The sequence below is a fragment of the Emydura macquarii genome, unplaced genomic scaffold, assembly GCF_026122565.2.
Source record: "Emydura macquarii macquarii isolate MOO-44397 ecotype Brisbane River unplaced genomic scaffold, CSIRO-AGI_Emac_v2 contig_3219, whole genome shotgun sequence".
Lineage (NCBI taxonomy): Eukaryota > Metazoa > Chordata > Testudines > Chelidae > Emydura > Emydura macquarii.
Window position 1 is genome coordinate 655,864 of NW_027133356.1, and position 18,861 is coordinate 674,724.

Below are 18,861 nucleotides of genomic sequence, written 5' to 3' on the forward strand. Positions count from 1 at the left end.
AAGGGGGGGGTCATCCTGGGGTCCCCAGATCCTGGGGGCGGAGCCAGAGATGACTGGGGGGTGGTCCCCAGATCCTGGGGAGCTGAGCCAGGGATGACTGGGGGGGTCCCCAGATCCTGGGGGCTAAGTCGTGGGGGGGTCTGCGGGGGTCACGCCAGGGCCCCCCCCCCCACGCCGGGGGCTGAGCTGTGGGAGGGAGGGGGCAATCGGAGGGGCCGGCGCTCCTAGTCGCTGCCCCGGCCCGGCGGGGGTTGGGGGCTGGGGCTGGGGGGGGGGGCTGGGCTGGGGCACACGTGGGGCCAGCGCTGCCTTTGCCGACGTGTCCCTGCCCCGCGTGCCCCGGAAGCCCCGCCCTCCGGCCCGCCGACGTCATCGCGAATCGGGTCTCTCGGGCTCCCGTGGCGGCCCCGCGCGCTGATTGGCTCGGCGGGACGGGGCGGGGCCAAGAGGCCGGCCCGTTGGTTGGTCGGCCGAGGGAGTCCCGGGCTCAGCGCGCCTGCGCGGGGTGGCGGGCGGGATAAATAGCGGCGGCGCCGAGCTGCCCCCTCCCCCCCCACGTTAGCGCCGGCTGAGTCGGCTGCGTCCGCTCCGCGCTCCCCTCCTCTCAGCGCGTCTCCGACCCGACCCGACCCGACCCGCCCGGCTCGGTTCGGTCCGGCCCGGCCCGGTATGGCCTCCGCCGCCCCCGGCCAGAGCGGCCCCGCCGCGCCCCTCGCGCTGCAGCGCGGCATCGTCAAGATGGTGAGAGCCGGGACCGGAACCCCCCGGACTTGTTCCGCCCGGTACCGGGACCAGCCCCCGGACCGGACCGGACCGGACCCACCCTCCTGAGACCTGCCCCCCCCCGGTACCGGGACCAGCCCCTGCTCCGACCCGGACCCACCTCCCCGAGACCTGCCCCCCCCGGTACCGGGAGCCCCAAACCGGACCGGCCCCTCAGTCCCCTGTGCTGAGTTTGCCTGACTTGTGGGGAGGCTTCCCCGGTACCGGGACCCGCTCACCCCCGGGACCAGCCCCGACACCCTGGGTTCCTGCCCTGGTCCCGGCCTCCTGTGGGGGTGCCCATGGCACTGGTACCGCGGTTCCGCCCCTCCCCCCGGTACTGATCCCCCGGGTCATGTGCTGACCCTGCCCCGATCCCTGTCCCAGTGCCGCCCACCCACCCTGCTGCTCCTCCACGACCTCTCCGGTCCCCTGCACTTTGCCCCCTGCTATGCTCCCCGGTCCCTCCGTTGTACCCCCTTGTCTGCAGCTCCCGCCCCCTCCCCGAGCTGCACCACCCGGTGCTGTCCCTGCCTCCCCCGTGCCCTCTGCCTGCACCCCGTGTGTCTGTGCCCGGCAGGGACCCCTTGGCCTGTGCCCCTCACTCCCTGTGGTTGCTCTGCTCTGCCCTCTTTGAGATCTAGCCTCTTGTCTCGTCCTCTCTCTCTGTTCCTGAGCGACAGCTGAGGCCCCACAACTCATCACAGGTAGGGTGCAGGCCAGGAAGGCTGCAGAGAGTACCTGGTCCCTGGCAGTGTGGCTGCCATGGCTACTTAATTCACTTACGTCCCTGTCATCTCGTGACTGGCCCGTGCTTGGCAGAGGGGAAGGAACTGTGCTGTGAGCCATGTGCTCTCTGGGGCAGGCAAGGTTCCTGTCATGCCTGGTACGGGGCACCCACTGATGGTCCCCCGCAGCTCATGACAGGCAGAGGTGGCAAAAGAAAGGGGTGCTAGGCAGATGGCTGGCAACATCCTGCCCTGTGTCCAGCTGGGCCTGAAACTTGCCTGCTGCTGTGGCTTTCCTGCAGGCCCGGAGGCCCCTAAAGAAGCCTTCATATGGTGCGAGGGGGTGGACGTGTCTTGTGGGGGCTGGGTGCTGGGGTATGCTCTCTGCTCTCCCACGGGCTGGAAACCTGGAAGCTGCTTAGGGTAAAGGATTGCTCTGGTCATGTGGATGGGCATGCCCACCCCCAGGATGAGCACATGCCCTCTACCTGTGGGGAGAGGCCTGAACCAGGAGACCGATGGGTATGTACTTCACCCCGATGGACTGGCAGGCCCTTATTTTCAGGGCAGGATTGCCATTGTTTTTGCACAAGTGGTTCCAGGGCAGCAAAGTTTTCAGTAGTTGTATAAAACTCTTGATCATTCCTGTGTGAGTCTGGACAGGGAGACTGCTTGGGGTGAGCCACGAACAACGTGCAGGATGGTGCTGGGGAGAGATGTGCAGGCTGGAGGCGGGTTGTCTGCACTGTTGGGGCTTAGGGAGATGAGAGTACAGTGTGTTTTCTGTTTCAGAGTTGATCTGTGTGCTTGTGGGGGGGTGGGAGAGACCCTAGTTTGGGGCTGGTGTATTGCACTCCACATCATCTGTATTGGACCATCCAGTGTTGATTTCTCTGAAAGCTGCTGCAAGTGTAATCCTCTGCTGATGTCTGGACTGCAGGGAGCCCCTGGGGAGGCTAGCTATTTCAGCTGGGAAGCTGGTCTGTGGGAGAGGAGAGATAGCAAGAGACACAGTTTAGTTATTTGCTGGGACGGACGGGAAGGAGGATGAGGGGGTAGGTGGAAAGCTGAAACTTGTTTTTTCTGGTTGGGCTGGGGGATCTGGGGCCAGTGGGTTGTTTCCATACAGGCCCGGTTTACAGTCGTGGTGCTAGCAAAGTCGGACTGCTGCTAGCAGGTTTGCCCATGGCTCCCTGACCTGTGGAGGCAGAGTTTGCTTGGTGGTCGTGCCTCAGTTTCCCTTAGTTTGTTCTCATTGCAACTTTAAATGTGGTAAGAAAAGAGAAGCCTGTTCACACCTGCCTGGGAAGTTGTGCTGGATCTATGCAGGTGACCGAAGTGTTGCTAGTGCAATTCCAACTAGCATACAGACAGAGCCTTAGTGGGATCTGGGCGCTGGCCCTGACCCGTTGTCGTTGCCACGCTGTGCTCTGAAGGGAACAGTCTTCTGGCCAAGGCAGCAGTGCAGTGGGGGTGCTTGGGAGGTGGGGGTTGGGTCTCTGCTTGCAGAGTGGTTCAGAAGTTGTTGCTCCCTCAGCTTTACTCCGAGAAGTGACCCTCACTTGTGATCCCCACAGCTCATGTGGGCTTTTTACCACCAGAGGGCTTAACCCACCAATTGTTCAAAAGGGCATTTTGACAGCTCTGGACTGAACCGGGAAAGGTTTGCTCTTGGTCTCGCTCTTTCAGGGGCTCCCCAAAGAGAACGTATGTAGTAGGTTAAATATGTAACTAGAGTTTTGATCAGCGTTGAGTTGCTAGGCTGCTGCTAGAGATCCCAAGGAATGTGAGCATCAGACTTCCTGGTTCCTCTGCCAGAGTGAGAGTCTCTCGTGATGCAGATGTAGGGCTGCCCCTAGGCCTGAGGTTAGACCTTCTGTGCTCTTTTGGGCTGAGATTTTTCAGGCGTAGTCTCTCACCGAAGGTGGACAGTTGCATAAATTTCCACAAAAATCGGCTGGGCAATTTGAGTGTATAAAACAAACACAACCCTAATTTAAAAGGCTATATACAGTCCCCAGTGCATTGAGGCCTCTAGTCCAACGGTTTCCATCCGGAGGTGTGGAGCCCCTTTGGAGGTGGTGGAGGGGGGACCGAAGATTACAGGGGATCCATGAGGCTTCAGTAATATTGAGGTCATTTAGCCCCCTGTGAGTTCCACTCCAGCTGGAGTGGAGGAGCAGCCCACACCTGCCGGGCACCTGGCTGGAGAGGGGCAGCCCTGCACTGGTGGGTGTCTGGAGCAGCCCCGGCCAACCCACCAGGGTGTGCGGTGGCGGCTGTATCAGGGAAGGTTTAGCTTCTTACTCAGGTAAGAGTAATTTATTATGATGTATGTAATGTAGTGTTTATGTGTTTATAGGGGTTATATGTGTTTATGGCTGGGCATGTTTTACCTAGTGTTAACTCGTGGGGCTTTCACTGGTCTAGTCCTACTGTAATATACCGAGTAGATGAAGTATGGTTGGCAAACCGATAGGTGCTTAATGGTAAGAGGTCAGTGAGGAGGGAGTGCTGTGCAAACAGTAAAAGGTGCACCATTCCTAAACCAGATGTGGATTAGGGGCGAGCGCCTGGTATGTATTCAGAACAGTTCTCTAGCAATACAGATTAGGGGTTCAGAAATTTGAAGGCAGGGTGGGGGGCGGCTGCTGCTACTTGCTATCCTTGCTAGATTAGTAGGCAGAGGAACCTCTCATCCAGTCTCCACGACAAACTTAAAGCATGTGCTTTCCTTCTTTCCAGCTTTTCTTCCTCGGGATGTTTTGTTCTCCTCCTGTTCTCTTCTGTTTCCCATCACCCAAGATGAGGTGCTTGAGTTGGCTAGAGGAACCTCAGCAGCAGTTTCACTTTCAGGGCACATGAGACGAAAACTCTCTACATTTCACTCTGGGGCCGGCTGCTTCTGCCAGCAGTGCTGTTCGCCGGATGTCACTGGATGGAAATTGAAGGGCATTGAATTTAGACCCAAGAGAAGTAAATGCTACTTTATGCAGCGTAGTCATCCTTGTGGCATCCATTGCCCCAGGAGCTTATCGAGATGAGCGCAGGGACTGGATAATTTTATGACCTAACAATTGTAGTTCTGCAAGCTGTGATTGAAGGGGAAATCAAGATGCCTGCTTCAGGGTGCAAACTGATAAGTGGAGGGGTCAGGAAGGAACTTTGCCATGTGCAGTAATGTATGGCTGGGTGCACTGGGGTTTTTGTTGTGTGGAGTAGCAGACTTAGGTTGCTGCTTCAGGCTGGTTCATGTCTAAAGTTAGGCTTCATAAATCCATTGCTTGGCCGTTAATTAAAATTACCTTGATTTTTTTCAGAAATACTCAGCACCTACATGTCTCATTGAAGTCAATGGGAACTCTAGGCACTCTGTGTGGTCGTTTTATTTACATGCCTTGGTGCAGGTTTAAGTTCCCTAATTTTGGGCATCCAGGTGTGAAAACTTTGGCCGGGGCTTCTGAACCAGTGCAGCAAATTCTATACAAAGAGTTCTTTCAACTCTCTCTTTATATCTGGGCATGACTCTGATTTTTGGGGTCATAACTGGTGTTTGCTAAACATTTGTGAGAAATTCAGTGCATTATTGAAGAGTAAATTTGAAACGTCTCAGCTTTGTGAACAAGTAAATGTAGTTGCTAGAAGTACAAACCTTGTTTCTTCTGCCACTTCCTTTGGAGAGTAAGTGAGACTGGCATATGCTTTTTTCAAGAGACAGTGGTGCAGAACAGTAGGGTATGAGCGCAAGCTACAGGTGGAGTTTTATAGGAATTTGGCTTAATTTCAGTTAAATTTAGTTTAACCTGCCGTTTCTCAGCTGAGTTGGAAGTTTTCTTCAGATTGCAATTATGTAATGCATTTTCTAATGCTTACTAAACAGTCTTCAGGGGAGTAAAAACTCCAGTAGGTATCTGTATTTAGATGGATAGGGATAAGTGGTTATACAGCTAGTCTGGGCTGTGTGAAATCTGGGTTCAATATCTGCTTTGCCACAGACGTCCCGTTTGCCCTTGGGAAGTCACTTACTCTTTCTGTTCCTGGTGTGTCCAACGGGGATAATAGTACTGCCCTACTTCACAGGAGGGTGGAGGATAACTGCATTAAAGATTGCAGTGCTCAGATACTACAGCGATAGGGGGGCAGATAAGTATCCAAGAGAGATTTCACCAGCATCTCTTGTAGCCATAGACTTTTCTATCGGGCTGATTCCTATTGTTCAGAACCTTTGCTTTGGGGAATTCATGTTTGAACTGGGATGTGAGCTGGGGACTTCAAGGAATGGAAAGAAATCCAGGGAACGCTTTTGTCAGCTTATGCACATATTTTTATCAAAACTTTTACAGACGCTCTTCTCTTCTCTTTACCAAGTATCCCGCATTCCCTGATGTGAGGGTATAGCTGTGTGCTCGAGGAGTTGAGGCTCAGGGCTTCAAGCCACCTGAGTGACTTTCACAGCGTGGAATGTAGTGATAGTTCATAAAATGGTGTAACTGATCTCTCCTGTGCTCCTGGAATTGCATTGGAAATAGTAAAGTGAAGTCGTTCGACGCTGCCCAAGAATGACGCTGGTTTGAAGCAGAGCCAGCTAAGCTTTGCTTCCTTTCTCATTTAATCAATAAATCACTCACTCTTCAGGCTAGAATGTGCATCTTCTGCAGGGTCAAACTTCCTTGCATTGAAGGAATTTGCAGCTGGCAAATGCAGCCTGGGTGTAAGAGTGCCTGATGGCAACTGCGGAAGGGCTGGGAGAGGACCCCTCCTATGGGGTGACCTGCTGGGAAGGGTGAGAGCCAGGCCTTGTGGGAGATGGGAGGGAGGGGGGCAGATGGGGAATGAAGTGTGTCCAGCCTGAGGTGATTTGATGGGAATGGGATGGGACATGGGGTGATGCTATGTATTTCATTCACCCATCTGTTGCCTTGCTCATCAGGTGGGAGCAGGGTGTGTAGGGCACCATTTCCTTAAGTACAACCACACTGGTCAGACCAATGGTCCACCTAGCCCAGTATCCCGTCTTCTGATGGTGGCCAGTGCCAGACGCTTCAAAGAGAATGAACAGAACAGGGCAATCGAGTGATCCATCCCCTGTTGTTCAATCCCAGCATCTGGCAGTCAAATGCTTCGAACATGGGGTTGCATCCCTAACCAGCGTTGCTAACAGCCGTTGATGGACCTTTGCTTTATGAATTTATCTAGTTCTTTTTGAACCAGTTACACTTCTGGCCTTCATAACATCCCCTGGCAACAGGTTCCACAGGTTGACTGTGTCCTGTGTGAAGTGTACTTCCTTTGGTTTGTTTTAAATCTGCCCGTTTGTTACCCATGGTTTCATGTTGTGAAGGGTAAATAACACTTCTTTATTGTTCACTTTCCTCACACCATTCATGATTTTGTAGACCTCTGTTATATTCCTCTTTCAGTCATCTCTTTCCCAAGCTGAACAGTCCAAAATCTTTAATCTCTGCTCATATGGAAGCTGTTCCATATTCTTAATCCTTTTTATTGTCCTTCTCTGTAACTTTTCCATTTATAATGCATCTTTTTTGAGACGGGGGGTAACCAGAACTACACGCAGTATTCAAGATGTGAGCATACCTTGGATTTATAAAGTGGCATGATGTTTACTGTCTTATTATCTATCGCTTTCTCAAGGGTTCCTAACACTGTTAGCTTTTTGGACTGCTGCTGCACACTGAGTGGATGTTTTCACTGAACTATCCACGATGACTCCAAGCTAATTTAGACCCCATTATTTTGTATGTATAACTGGGATTATATTTTCCAATATGCATTATTTTGCATTTATCAACATTGAATTTCATCTGCTAGTTTGTTGCCTAGATATGCCCAATTCTGAGAGATCCCTTTGTAACTCTTTACAGTCTGCTTTGTACTTAACTATCTTGAGGAATTTTGTATCATCTGCAAAGTTTGCCACCTTACTGTTTACCTATTTTTCCAAAACGTTTATGAATATGTTGAGCAGCACTGGTCCTAGTACAGATCCCTGGGGGCACCACTATTTACCTCTCACCATTCTGAAATCTGACTATTAATCTTACACTTTGTGTCCTGTCTTTTAAAATTGATCCCCAAGAGGAATTTCTCTCATCCCATGACAGCTTACTTTGCTCGAGAGCCTTTGGTGAGGGACCCTGTCAAGGACTTTTTGAAAGTCCAAGTACAGTATATCCACTGGATCACTCTTGTCCACATATTTGTTGACTTCCCCAAAGAATTCTATTAGATTGATGAGGCATGATTTTCCTTTACAAAAGATGTGTAGACTCTTCCCCAACAAATGTTCATCTGTGTCTGATAATTCTGTTCGTTACTGTAGTTTCAAACAATTTGCCTGGTACTGAAGTTAGGCTTACTGGCTTGTAATTGCCTTTAATTACCACTGGAGCCTCTTTTAAAAATTGGCATCACATTAGCTATCCTCCAGTATCTGGTATAGAAGCTGATTTAAATGATAGGTTACACACCGCAGTTAGTAGTTCTGCAATTTCACTTTTGAGTTCTTTCAGAACTCCTGGGTGAATCCAACGGGTCCTAGTGTCTTATTACTGTTTAATTTAACAATTTGTTCCAAAACCATCTCTACTGACACATCAGTCTAGGACAGTTCCTCGTGTTTGTCACCTCCCTCCTTGAGACTACAGGGATGATGGTGGATGGGAATCTCTCCTGCGGCTGTTTCTAACCCTTCCTGCTTTACTGGAACAGCAGCCATACTCTCCTTTTTTCTCTCCATGTAGCAGTCGCCTACTGCACCCATCCAGTCAGTTTCCCTGACTTGACCCCTCCCTTCCTCTCTTCACAGTATCCCACCTTCCTCTTCGATAACTCCCTTTTTGATGTCCCATATGGCCTCAGGACTCCTCATTCAGCCTTCAGCACTAGATCAGTTCACCAGTCCCCTTCCTGGCCAGTGCCTCTTCCCTTTGAGCCCCACATCTCATCCAGCCCTTGATCACTGCAGCCTCCTCCTCTGGCCCCCTTGACATCCCATCAGACTCCCTTTTAGTTCATGCAAAGTCACCTGACTAACCCGATTACCCCCTTGGCTCCTCAGCAGTGAATCCCTCTGTTGCCTCCCCTCCCCCTTCCCCCGGCTGCCTCGAGTTACTTGTTCTTGCCTTCAAGGCCCTTTATGTTTATGCCTCTCATCTGACCATGCTTATCATCCTTATCCCTCCACAACAGTGCCAGCCTTGGTGACTCATCTGTTCCCCTCTTCCTTAGCTGTGTCTGTTGCCTTCTATGCCATCCCCTGGGCGTGGAACACCCTCCTGGCTGCCCTGAAGCTGGGGCTGGATGAAAGTGGATGGACCACTTGATAAATTGCCTGTTCTGTTCATTCCCCCTGAGACACCTGGCATTGGCCACTGTTGGCAGACTGGATCCTGGGCTCAATGGACCTTTGATATGACCCAGTGTGGCTGTTCTTGTGAAGTCTGCTAGCAATTAGCCAGTGAGTAATTGCTAAGTAGGAGGGCAATTAGGAATAGCTTATCCAGACCACCTCCCCACCCTGGACAGCTGAGCTCCCAGTCTGTTGCTCTGCTGGTATGTACTATACTCTTCCCCCACGCTTCCTGGTTTTTGCCTTCCTGCCTTGAAGACACGACAATGAGAAAGTGTGTCCTCTTTGTGTTAGGAAGATACTTAGCATGTTGTGAGCACGCCTACACAGTAACTGCGTACGGGCTGGCACAGTCTTAGTGGGAATGAGCCTCAGGAAGGTGACTTGGGGCATTATTTCCTCATTAGAGGTCACAGTTTCAACTCATTGACTGGGAGTTTTCTCTTTACATACCTTCTGGAACCCCTCTTCATTTTGTTTTTGCACCTTTCAGATGCATCCTCCTACTGTACTCTGAAGTGGGGAGCTGAGAAATGGGCCTGAGTCCCTGCACAAAGGGGAAGAGAAGCTTAAATGTCTCAGACAAGGTCTTTTTGCCCTGTGCACTGCAGTGACTTTCCCAGTTGGCTGGGTTCTAAGGGTCTGTGTATATAATTACGTACATGTTCAATACAGTCCATGCTACAGACAGAAGCCAAATGGCAGCTCCTTTGAACATGTGGGCGTTGGTGGTTGGTGGGAGTAGCTTGCTGTTGGTCATGGGATACGGCCACCAGCTGCACTAAGGTTTTGAATCAGCATTGCTGCCTTTATCCATAGGGAATATTGAAGGTCACTTGATGGAAATGGTCGGGCTTAATCGGAAGAGTTCTAGGAGGGAGATGATTGGTACGCAGCCTGAGTCAGACCTGCGTGTCCCATCCTGTCATGCTCTCATTTTGATCCTGCTGAGATCAAGATGGATCATTCCCTTTCCATGCCTGCAGTCTCTGTGGGCATGTGCTTTTGCTTGGTGGCTGCAGTGGGTTGCAGTTTGTCCGTCCCATCCTAGGCACTGAGTAGAATGGGCGATGGCTGCTGCAGTTGTCACTGCACTCCAAGTTCTGGGGCACCATACTGAGATTTTTTCACCCTGTTAGACCAGTTGTACCAGTGCTAAAGCAGTAACTGCTTTAAATTTAATTTCCTTGTGGAAAACTAAAATGACTGTTGCCAGTTGAGACCCCAGGCGCTAGTGTGGGAAATTCCTCCCTGATGTGCTGGAATGAGGGGAGACGGGCACAGGCCATCCTGCCACAGTTACTAGGCAGAAAGCTGGTTCTGCGGATGTTTGTTGGAAGAGGTGCAGTGGCAATCTGGTATTACCTGGGTGGGTGCAGATATAACTGGTTCCTTGGAGAAGGGTAAAGGAATGGAGGGCGGCGCATGGAAGACCTGAAGTTGGCAGGGCAGAAGGGAGAAACAGGTGAAATAAGTCGATGAAAAGTGAGTGAAACTGATTATATGACTTCCCTTGGGAGTCTCCCGTCTGTATACAGAAATCACAGGGCTGAGAGAGCAGGGTTCGTAGCAACCCGTCCGCATACTGCTGGCTCATACCTCATGGTGGTGAGGGCCATGTAAGTACCTAGATAGAACATATTGGAATGGCTGGGCTTGGGAGGGGGACACGCTGGTGTAATTCAGTGGGGTGTGGAAGGAGGGAACAGGAGTCTTGGGATGACAGGCCCCTGAGAAGCTGTGGATGGGACGGAATTAGCAGATATAGGTACAGCACTTAGCAAACAAAGTTCTGTGTGAGCGCTTGTTCTCATCTTTGGAGCGGAACGCTACAGGTAACCGAGAAGGTAGAAGTTAGCTATTGAACCCAGTCAGAGAAGGCAGCAGCACTGTTGCTGTGATGAGAACCTCGAAGGTCATTGGAATGAGCAAATAGGCGAAGGGACATTCTCAGGCATGGGTTGGAGCAGACACCGCTCAGGATGTCTCCTTCCACCACAGGTGTGAGATCCTGAGGATGTAGGTATTCCCACGACACCTGAGTTAGTTGGAGCGACTGGGGGAGCACAGACTTCAAGGAGTTGTGGGGTTATAGACAGGGTTGCTGTCCTACCGCTGTCCGAGGGAATCGTGAACAGCCAGTCCCGGAGTTTGATGTTTCGGGGTGATGAGAATGTAGCTTTTTATACACTTCCAAATACTGACTGTACTGTAGCCTGGCTCAGAGTCCTGACTTTGCAGGCCTCTATCCTTGGGACAATCGCCGCCTTTGCTTGAGCCTCCTCTGGCCTCCAAATCCCTACTTACATCCACTGCTTCCAGGGATGCTGCCTGGGCTATCTGTTCCATGCCCTCCTCTGCCTGAGCTGTTCGTTGCTTGCCCCCTTTGGTGGTTCTGATCATAGCCTTTTCAATAGCTGGGCCTGAACTGCTCCTTCACCTGGACTAACAGTGCTAGTCAAAGCGGATGAGGAAGGTGAGGGCGTGCCCAGGCTAGCTTGCTGCATTGCTCTTATCAGTCACTTCATCAAATTGGCTGCTGCTGCTTCTGAACTGCAGGGCAGTTTTCTGACCTTTCTCCTGTGCTGCTGCTTTGCTACCTTGTCTTGCTGCTTGAAAACTCCTGTTCCCTGAACATCTGGAAGGCGCTCTTTGGAGTTCAGTCACATTCCATCTTCGTCTGAGCCTGCATGTCCCGCTTTGGGCTTTCTCCCCTCTGCCACAGCTCCTTGAGTCTTGATGAGTCTCTCTTGCAATCATTTCCTGCGACTCTAAGGAGCTGCCTAGCTGGTGTCCAGGGCAGGTCTTCCCCCGCAGGGCGGGGCCTGTGGATTGGGGTTGCTGTGAGGGAATTGTCTTAGCTCGTGCTGAAGAGCTGCCATCCAACACTTCTCACCTGGGAGTGTCCCCAATGGGTTAGTCCAGTGTCTCCTTCCCTGACAGTGGCTGTTTGAGGTCAGCACAGGTAGACACAGATTTCTGGGATGTGGGAGGTGGATGTCCTGGTTGGATCTTCACTGTGTCCAGATGCTGTTTTTGTGGTAGTGGGCTGGAAGGCACCTGTGTTTAGTCTGGGCCCCAGCAAGATGGTGAGGAATCCTGCACTACTGTGCAGGAGCTGTACCTCACCGGAGTAATTAAGCCTCATGGATTTGCTGGCTGTTGTGCTGAAGTGCTATCTGATGTTGGAGTCTCTTGTGTACTCTGTATCTTGCATGGTGTTGCTTGATGCTTGTGTTTTATAGCTCAAATCTAACTACTCATCACTGATCAGATAGGGTTGGTGCTTGGTTTCTTTTTCCTGTTGCCTCTTTTGTATAAGTGACAGGTGATACAGCTGGAAGCAGCCTGCTGATTCATCTCTGGTCCTCGTAAAATCTCTTGCATGCTTGCAATGTCGAGGTGACTTGCTAAATACAAGTCAGTTCTCTCTTGGAATACATGTTTTGAACTGAGGATTCTTGGGTCCTGGGATGGATTCCACTAAGAGAAGGGCAGGCATATCTTCCGAGTGGGCTTCTCAGGTCTTTGATTGCCCCTGTTCTGCTCAGTGATTCCAGTACTGTCTGTGTGAGTTTTGCAATCCACTGGAAAACGGCTGAGTTCTGGCAGCCCTTTCAATCAGGGGCTGAAAGAGAAACCGTATGGCCAGCATGGTGCATGGCTTGCATTCTTGCCAAGCAGACAGTCAATTCGAACAGGTCAGAGCATGTGGTATGTGTGATGATTCTCCTTGCTGGGGAGATCCTTAGCAAGCAACTTCTAGCCACGTAGTCAGGTTTCACTTTTGCTATGTGTGCAGACATGAGCTAGCAGGGCAAACTGACAGCTAATTTCTAGCAGCAGGTTAAGTGGTATGTTCCCCTGGGAGAGGCCATCTCATTGGGGAGCCTGAAAACGATTAAATGCAAATCCTGGCCAACCTTCTGGTGCTGAACTTGCTAAATGTGAAATCAGCAACTTGGGGCAGGAACTAATTTGTGTCTTTAAAGCTCGGTGTGTAGAAAAATATAGCAAAACTATAGGAATGATGGTACTTAATTTGCACCTCAGATGGGGCCCTTCTTTTGAGCCAGATTGTGGATTAGGATAGCTACCGTTGCTGTGCAAACATGAAATGCCTGGCTATTGGCAACCATTCTGCCTTCCACTGATGTCAGTTTGGCTGTAAATGGCTGTTCGGCTGGTTTGTTTTACAATCTGGGTTTCCTCTGCCTCTTTGCTAGCTTCTCCCCCCTTCTCCATATACCCCTTTGCACCCGTATCTTGCTTTCATAGCTCTCTCCCCCATCGTGCTCTTGGCTTTCTGAGCCTGCTCAACATGTTAGCTCTTTGCCAGGGTGGGAGGTGCACCTCGTGCCTGGGTTATAAGGTCAGAAGCCTGAGTGCCGAGTGTAAGGATGTGTCTGGTGGGTGTGAGACAGTCGTGGATTTTATTGTATGCTGTGAAAAGACAAACTTGCTACCTCCAGCGCTGATGAAAAGAGCTGAACTGCTGCCCTGGCAGAGATTGCTTCGTCTGAGCCGTCAGGTTCAACTTGCACCAGTTCTGTGAAATCTCTTGGTGATGTCCTTGGCTGCGTAGGGTTAGATCAAAAGCTCACTCCGTGCTGCCCTCATCCTGGGCCAGTCTCTAGTGTAAGTTAGAGGAGCCTAAAAGTTGCTTTAAGTTTACAGCAGCAGCTGACAATAGCAAGGGACCAATCTCACTGCCGGGGGAGTCTGGTGGCACCTGTCTCTGGCTCTGTGTCGCTGGGTTTGCTGGAGTGATCCTCCTGTGACCGGGTGTGACAGCTGTCGGGGCACTGTGCTGTCTGGGCCTCTTCCTGAAATCTCCCAGAACCACCCGAGGTCAGGCCTCACTGGCTAGCAGCAGCTGCCTCCTGCCCTCCTTGGAGAACCCTGCCACAGCACTTCGGGTTTATTGGTAATTGGAGAAAACCGTTAACAGCATCTGACTTGTTTTCCTATGCCCTGTAAATTAAAGATTAAGGGTAATTACAACCATGAAACCTAGGAGTCCTTAATTGTAGAGCACCGAGGCCTTTGTAGCAGGATTGCTCAGTACATATAATTTACTTTCAGGCTTAAAGTGAAACTCATTTTCCAGTAGCTTGTACTGGGAATTTTTCACTTGTAGGATCTGGTCTATGGCTAATTAGAAATTGCATATAGTGATGCATGATGCCATGTGCAATACAAATGATCTCTGGGCAGGTATGGTTGGGGTCAGCGATATGTTGTGTACCGTCTGTCTCCTGGGCACAATGATTTGCCCCTGAACGCAGGAGGCAGCATTCTGCAATGCAGGGGAATATGCCACTGTTTCCCTGATACGTGGTGTATAATGCTAAAAGCTAAACTGAACCCTTAGTTTGAGTGGAACATGGATTCAGTTCCCCATAAATCAACTACATTGCGACCTTTTTCCACTCCTAGGTCCCAAAAGCCCTTAGCAAATGGATACACAACGATCATTGCAGCCACCTCTGGGGTGGAACACACAAGCTGTTTGACAGAGCACCGCAACCCTTCACCTCTCTTTAGGTGAGGAGGTAGGGAATTGGTGTATCCAATTTAAAATGCAGTGGGAATTTTAGGGAAGCAGGAAGTCCTTGTCCAGATTGAAACATGACCCGGGGCATTGTGTCTTAACAGCATCAATCACCGTTGTGGCTAGCTAATAACCTTTAGAAAATGGGAAATTGCAGCTCCTGAATCCCAGCTCATCCCTGACTTGGCTGTCAGGAGGCCAAACCTAGTTCTCCAGCGCTAATTTATCCTGCAGATACAGTAGTGTGACAAATGGCAGGTCATGGCCTTGTGGAGAATTGGGTTGAGACTAACTAGACCAGAACCCTGAAAAGCCTTTTGTTTGCTGGTCAGATTGTTCTCGTTCCTGTAATTGATGGAGCTGGCAACACTCCTAACAATGATATGTATATGAGAGGGAGGGTCGTCGTCTTCCCTTGGCCTTGTAGGCCATTCTCCTTTCCCCTCTCCTCCTTTCACTGGCGGATCCGGGGGCACATTGCTGCTTTGAGTGGCTTATTAATATGAAAACGTGTAACAACGAACAGCTCCATCAGACAGTCCCTGCCAAGGGTTCAAGACCTTGGTTTTAATTCTCCCACTAGCACCACTGAGTGGAGAATGTCCAGATGACAGGACGTGGGAAACAATTGCTGTCCTGGCTATGCTGTAGGAGCTACCACCGTATGGGGGACCCAGCCACAGCAGAGGGTCTCATCTTGCAATGTAGATGGGGTGTAACCATGTTCTGCAATTAATCCTGAGCTGCTGTGGCCTTGGTCTTTAGCGAGGAACTAGCCCAATTCTGCAGCACGCTTTAAATACCTATGGCCCTGTCTGTGCTGTGAGACGAACCCTTCCTCAGTCTCCTGATAGATAGTCAGGTCAGTATGGTGCAGACCTAGCCGTGGTAGTGCAGGAGAAGGATGAGAAGTGCCTGGAGGACTCCAGGGAGCGGAAACTGAAGCTGCCTCTGGCAGCCCTTTCAGGCAATGAACTATGATGTCCTTGTGACCTTGCTGGTGTCAGCAGAGTCTTGGCCAGGGGCAGAATTGGGGGTGGTGGAGGCTGCTTTCCTCTGAAGTGAGATGTGGGCTAATGCCTGATGGTGGGGACGCAGGACTTGATGGATAAACGCTCTGATTGGCTGCAGTGTGTGATGCCCAGGAGTCGGGGCAGGGAGGGGGAAGAGATGTCTGTCACTGTTTGTGCCTGGGGTATCCCCCTTCCAGTGCCATCCCAGTATAGCCTCCCTCTTTCTGCCAGGTCTCACGCAGCCCAAAGAAGCGTGCTAAACGACACAAGCAACTGCATTCTCTAAAGGCCCTGCATAATAGACTCACTGCGTGGTGTCCTGGGTCCTACCCCGGACCCTCACTATGGCATTGAATGGCTCACGCTGCCTGTCTGTGCTCCTCTGCCCCTAGCATTGCAGAGCATGTTCCCCTCTGGAGAGCATCTCCCCTCCCTCCGTCTCTATCTGCTTTGCTTGCCACTGAGCAAGCCTCCTTCTTACCGACTCGCAGCAATCAACGCGAAGCAGCATGGCTGTGAAGCCGGTGTCCAGTCCAGCCTGCCGGGAGAGCGGGAGCTCACCTGTCAGGTTAGATCGCTGCTTTCCCGACAGCTGGTGGCTTGCGTAGTGACTGTAGCCTCTTGTTAGCCAGGAGGCTGGGCTGGAGGTTGCTTTTTGCATTTGTATTCCAGGCACTTGGGGAAAGGCAGAGCAGTCTGAAAACAAGGTTAAAAACATCTAATTTTTATGTTGGTTCAGGGCACTGGATGTTCTGTGACTGGAATATTTGGGCTGTAACTCACCCCCAACATGGCAGCTGTCCTTCTCCGTTCTGCGGCCTGCTGTGAGAACAGGATTACATCCTGTGGATCTGGTTTACTGCTGCCTGCCCGGCAAAGGAATTTTCTCTGAACTATTGCCTTGAAAAATTCTCCTTCTACTAGCCAGAGGGGTGACTTTCCATCACCTCACCTGGCTGGGTGGCTGTATTCTTGCTCTTCCTTCCTGGCCCAGCTGTGATCTGTCCTCCCCCTCACCTCTTGAGAGGGGATGTCATGCCTCTTCTCCCCCTGCAAGGGTGCTGGCAGCTTGCCTCCCTAATGTTTGGTACATCTCCTGGGCAGTTGGCTCCCAGACTGCTTGTTATGTACATCAGCAGATCGTGGAGTGCTCGGGAGGATGGGTGAGACCAGGCTGTTTCCTTTAATCCCTCTATTCGCCACTCATAACTGGTCCCAGTAGCTGATTTGTGGTTTAGAGAACATATGATACCTCCTAAGAACTTACTCTGCTTGAGATTCCCATGAATTTTATCCAGTGCAGGACATTTGTTAATGCCACATGATGGCTGAGAAATTACACCCCACCCAGGCAGTTCAGAGTCATGGAGTCTGCAGCAACTGTAGCGCAAGCCCCTTGCACTTACCCGAAGGCGACTCTTCTGGATTTAGTTCTCCCCTGATGTTGCGCTAATGTTTGTTATACCGAGATCCACAGGATTCTAGGGAGCAGCAGTGAATCTGACCAGAGGCTCTGCAAAACAGTGAGCTGGGACAGAGGCACCAGAGGTGCATGCAGACTGAACAAGGCAGTGTTGCATCAGATCACAAACTTACAGGCTAAGAAATGTCTCTCTTAGAATGAAAGCTTAATTCCTGCAGAAACTGATGGCTTAGGCATCCCACTTGGTAGAGAAGCTTATGAATTTTTCAAGCCAGGATCGGGGTGTCACAAAGGGTCCCCAGTGGCCTGATATTCCAATCCCCCTCTCTGACTGTCTCACCCCTGGTGATTGCAAGTGTACAGGGGGCTGTACTCGTGGTACCGGCGTTGGCTGAGCATTGGGAGTTCAGCACAGGCAGACGTACAGTTATGCTGAGGAGGGAGATAACCGAGGCCAGCAATTTTAGCTCTGAAGGTCATGTTTGTGTTGGCGCTGGAGGGTCCCACGCAGCTGAAATGATTAAAGCTGTCCCGGATGCCCAGCCAGCTGAAAGGGACTGTCTCTGGGCAGACAAACTATATTAACACTTCCTGTAAGATCCTGGATTCAGTTAGAGGCATACAACTTGGCATCATCAAAATGACCTGCTTGTACTGAAGCTTTTCCTGCATGGTGCTTGCATTCCCCTCTGCACTCGTGTTCTGTTCGCTTTTCGTGCTTTCCCATCGAGCTGCGGCTTGCAGAGCCTGTGCTGATGGGATGTCTGTGGGAGGTGACACGGCCAGATGCCCCTTGCACATGGAGACACTCTGCGTCTGCCATAGTCTCATAAACCTGTATGGTGACTGGAGGTGTCTTGAGGCCCTATTCCTGGGTTAGTTGCTGGGGTGAAAAGGTCCTTCTGTCCCATCCATCCCCCCCGCTGTTTGTCTGTACTCTCTGCTGTAGAAGCAAGGGGAGCTTTCAGTCAAAGCTAATGGCTACATGGACTGGATTGTCAGGCAGTGCTCTAGTCTGGATGCTGCACCAATCCTGTCTGTGTCAGGAGCAGGATGCCAGTAATTGCAAAGAGTTGGAAATGCTTTTCTCTCAGCTTCTCCTGCTTTTTCTGCCTGCTGGTTCTCTTCCTCACCTGCTCCCTTAGGGCTTTTCTGCATTGAGAATTAACCTGGACATTAAGCAGCAGATCGCAGGAGTCAGAATTTGTGTGTCGTTCCTTGGTCATCCTTCTCCTTGGGTCCAAGCAGGACTTGCTGCAGCTCCCTTTGAAGTCTGGAAATGCCCTTCCAGCCTGGCCATTGCGTGGAAATCCAGTCCACCCAGGGAGTGCGACATCTTTCATCCAGTGGAGGGATGAACAGGCAGGGTGGGCAAGATGACTGGGTGCTTTTTCATACTAGATATCTGGGGACCTCTGGTATCCCACAAGCTTTGCTTCCTGGTTGTCCTTCAGACAGGGTAGCTGGGCCTGGGCTCTTTGGGATGTGCTCACCCACTCACTGGTTGAGAGGTTACTGCTAAGGCATGCTGCTTCCCGCAACCCCAGCCTCCCGGGACTCCAGGCTCTGAGTAATGCAGTCAGCTGTCCTTCCTAGCAGGCCCCGCTCAGCAAGAGACCCATCTGAAGAGCTGCGTTTGCATGTTCTCCTGAGACTCCTGGTGAAACGGTGCTGTTCAGAGTCAGTGTGGTTGCCACTGACCTGCTGCCTTGCCCCTCGTCTGCTCGGTGAGATGAGGCGCTTGCCTTTGGCCTGAGATTAAGATGCCTGTTAAATGTTTGGTTAATTCCCCACTCCTACTACACCCATCCTACTGGGGAGTGCGCTCATCTGGCAGTTGGCCTGCAGCAGAGCCTTAGTGTTTGGGTTTCGCCGGCACCTAGAACAAACACGTGGCAGATGTGAGTCACGTTGCTTAGTGCATGACTTGATGGTGCTCAGATGCTCCGGTGATGAGTGTGGGACAAGAACCGATCTACGATACGATAGAGGCCCCAGCTGAGGTCAGGGCC

At 51.4% G+C, this 18,861-nt stretch overlaps 1 protein-coding gene across 2 annotated transcripts in view; it reads left to right on the top strand.

The window, feature by feature from the left end:
- Positions 1 to 559: 559 nt before the first annotated feature.
- SND1 (staphylococcal nuclease and tudor domain containing 1) overlaps positions 560 to 18,861 on the top strand; it is a 412,723-nt gene continuing 394,421 nt past the window's right edge. For both annotated transcript variants that reach the window (XM_067531417.1, XM_067531418.1), the window contains exon 1: positions 560 to 741. In XM_067531417.1, coding sequence (XP_067387518.1) covers positions 670 to 741 — 72 coding nt within the window. In that variant the 5' untranslated portion in view covers positions 560 to 669. The remainder of the gene's footprint in view (positions 742 to 18,861) is intronic.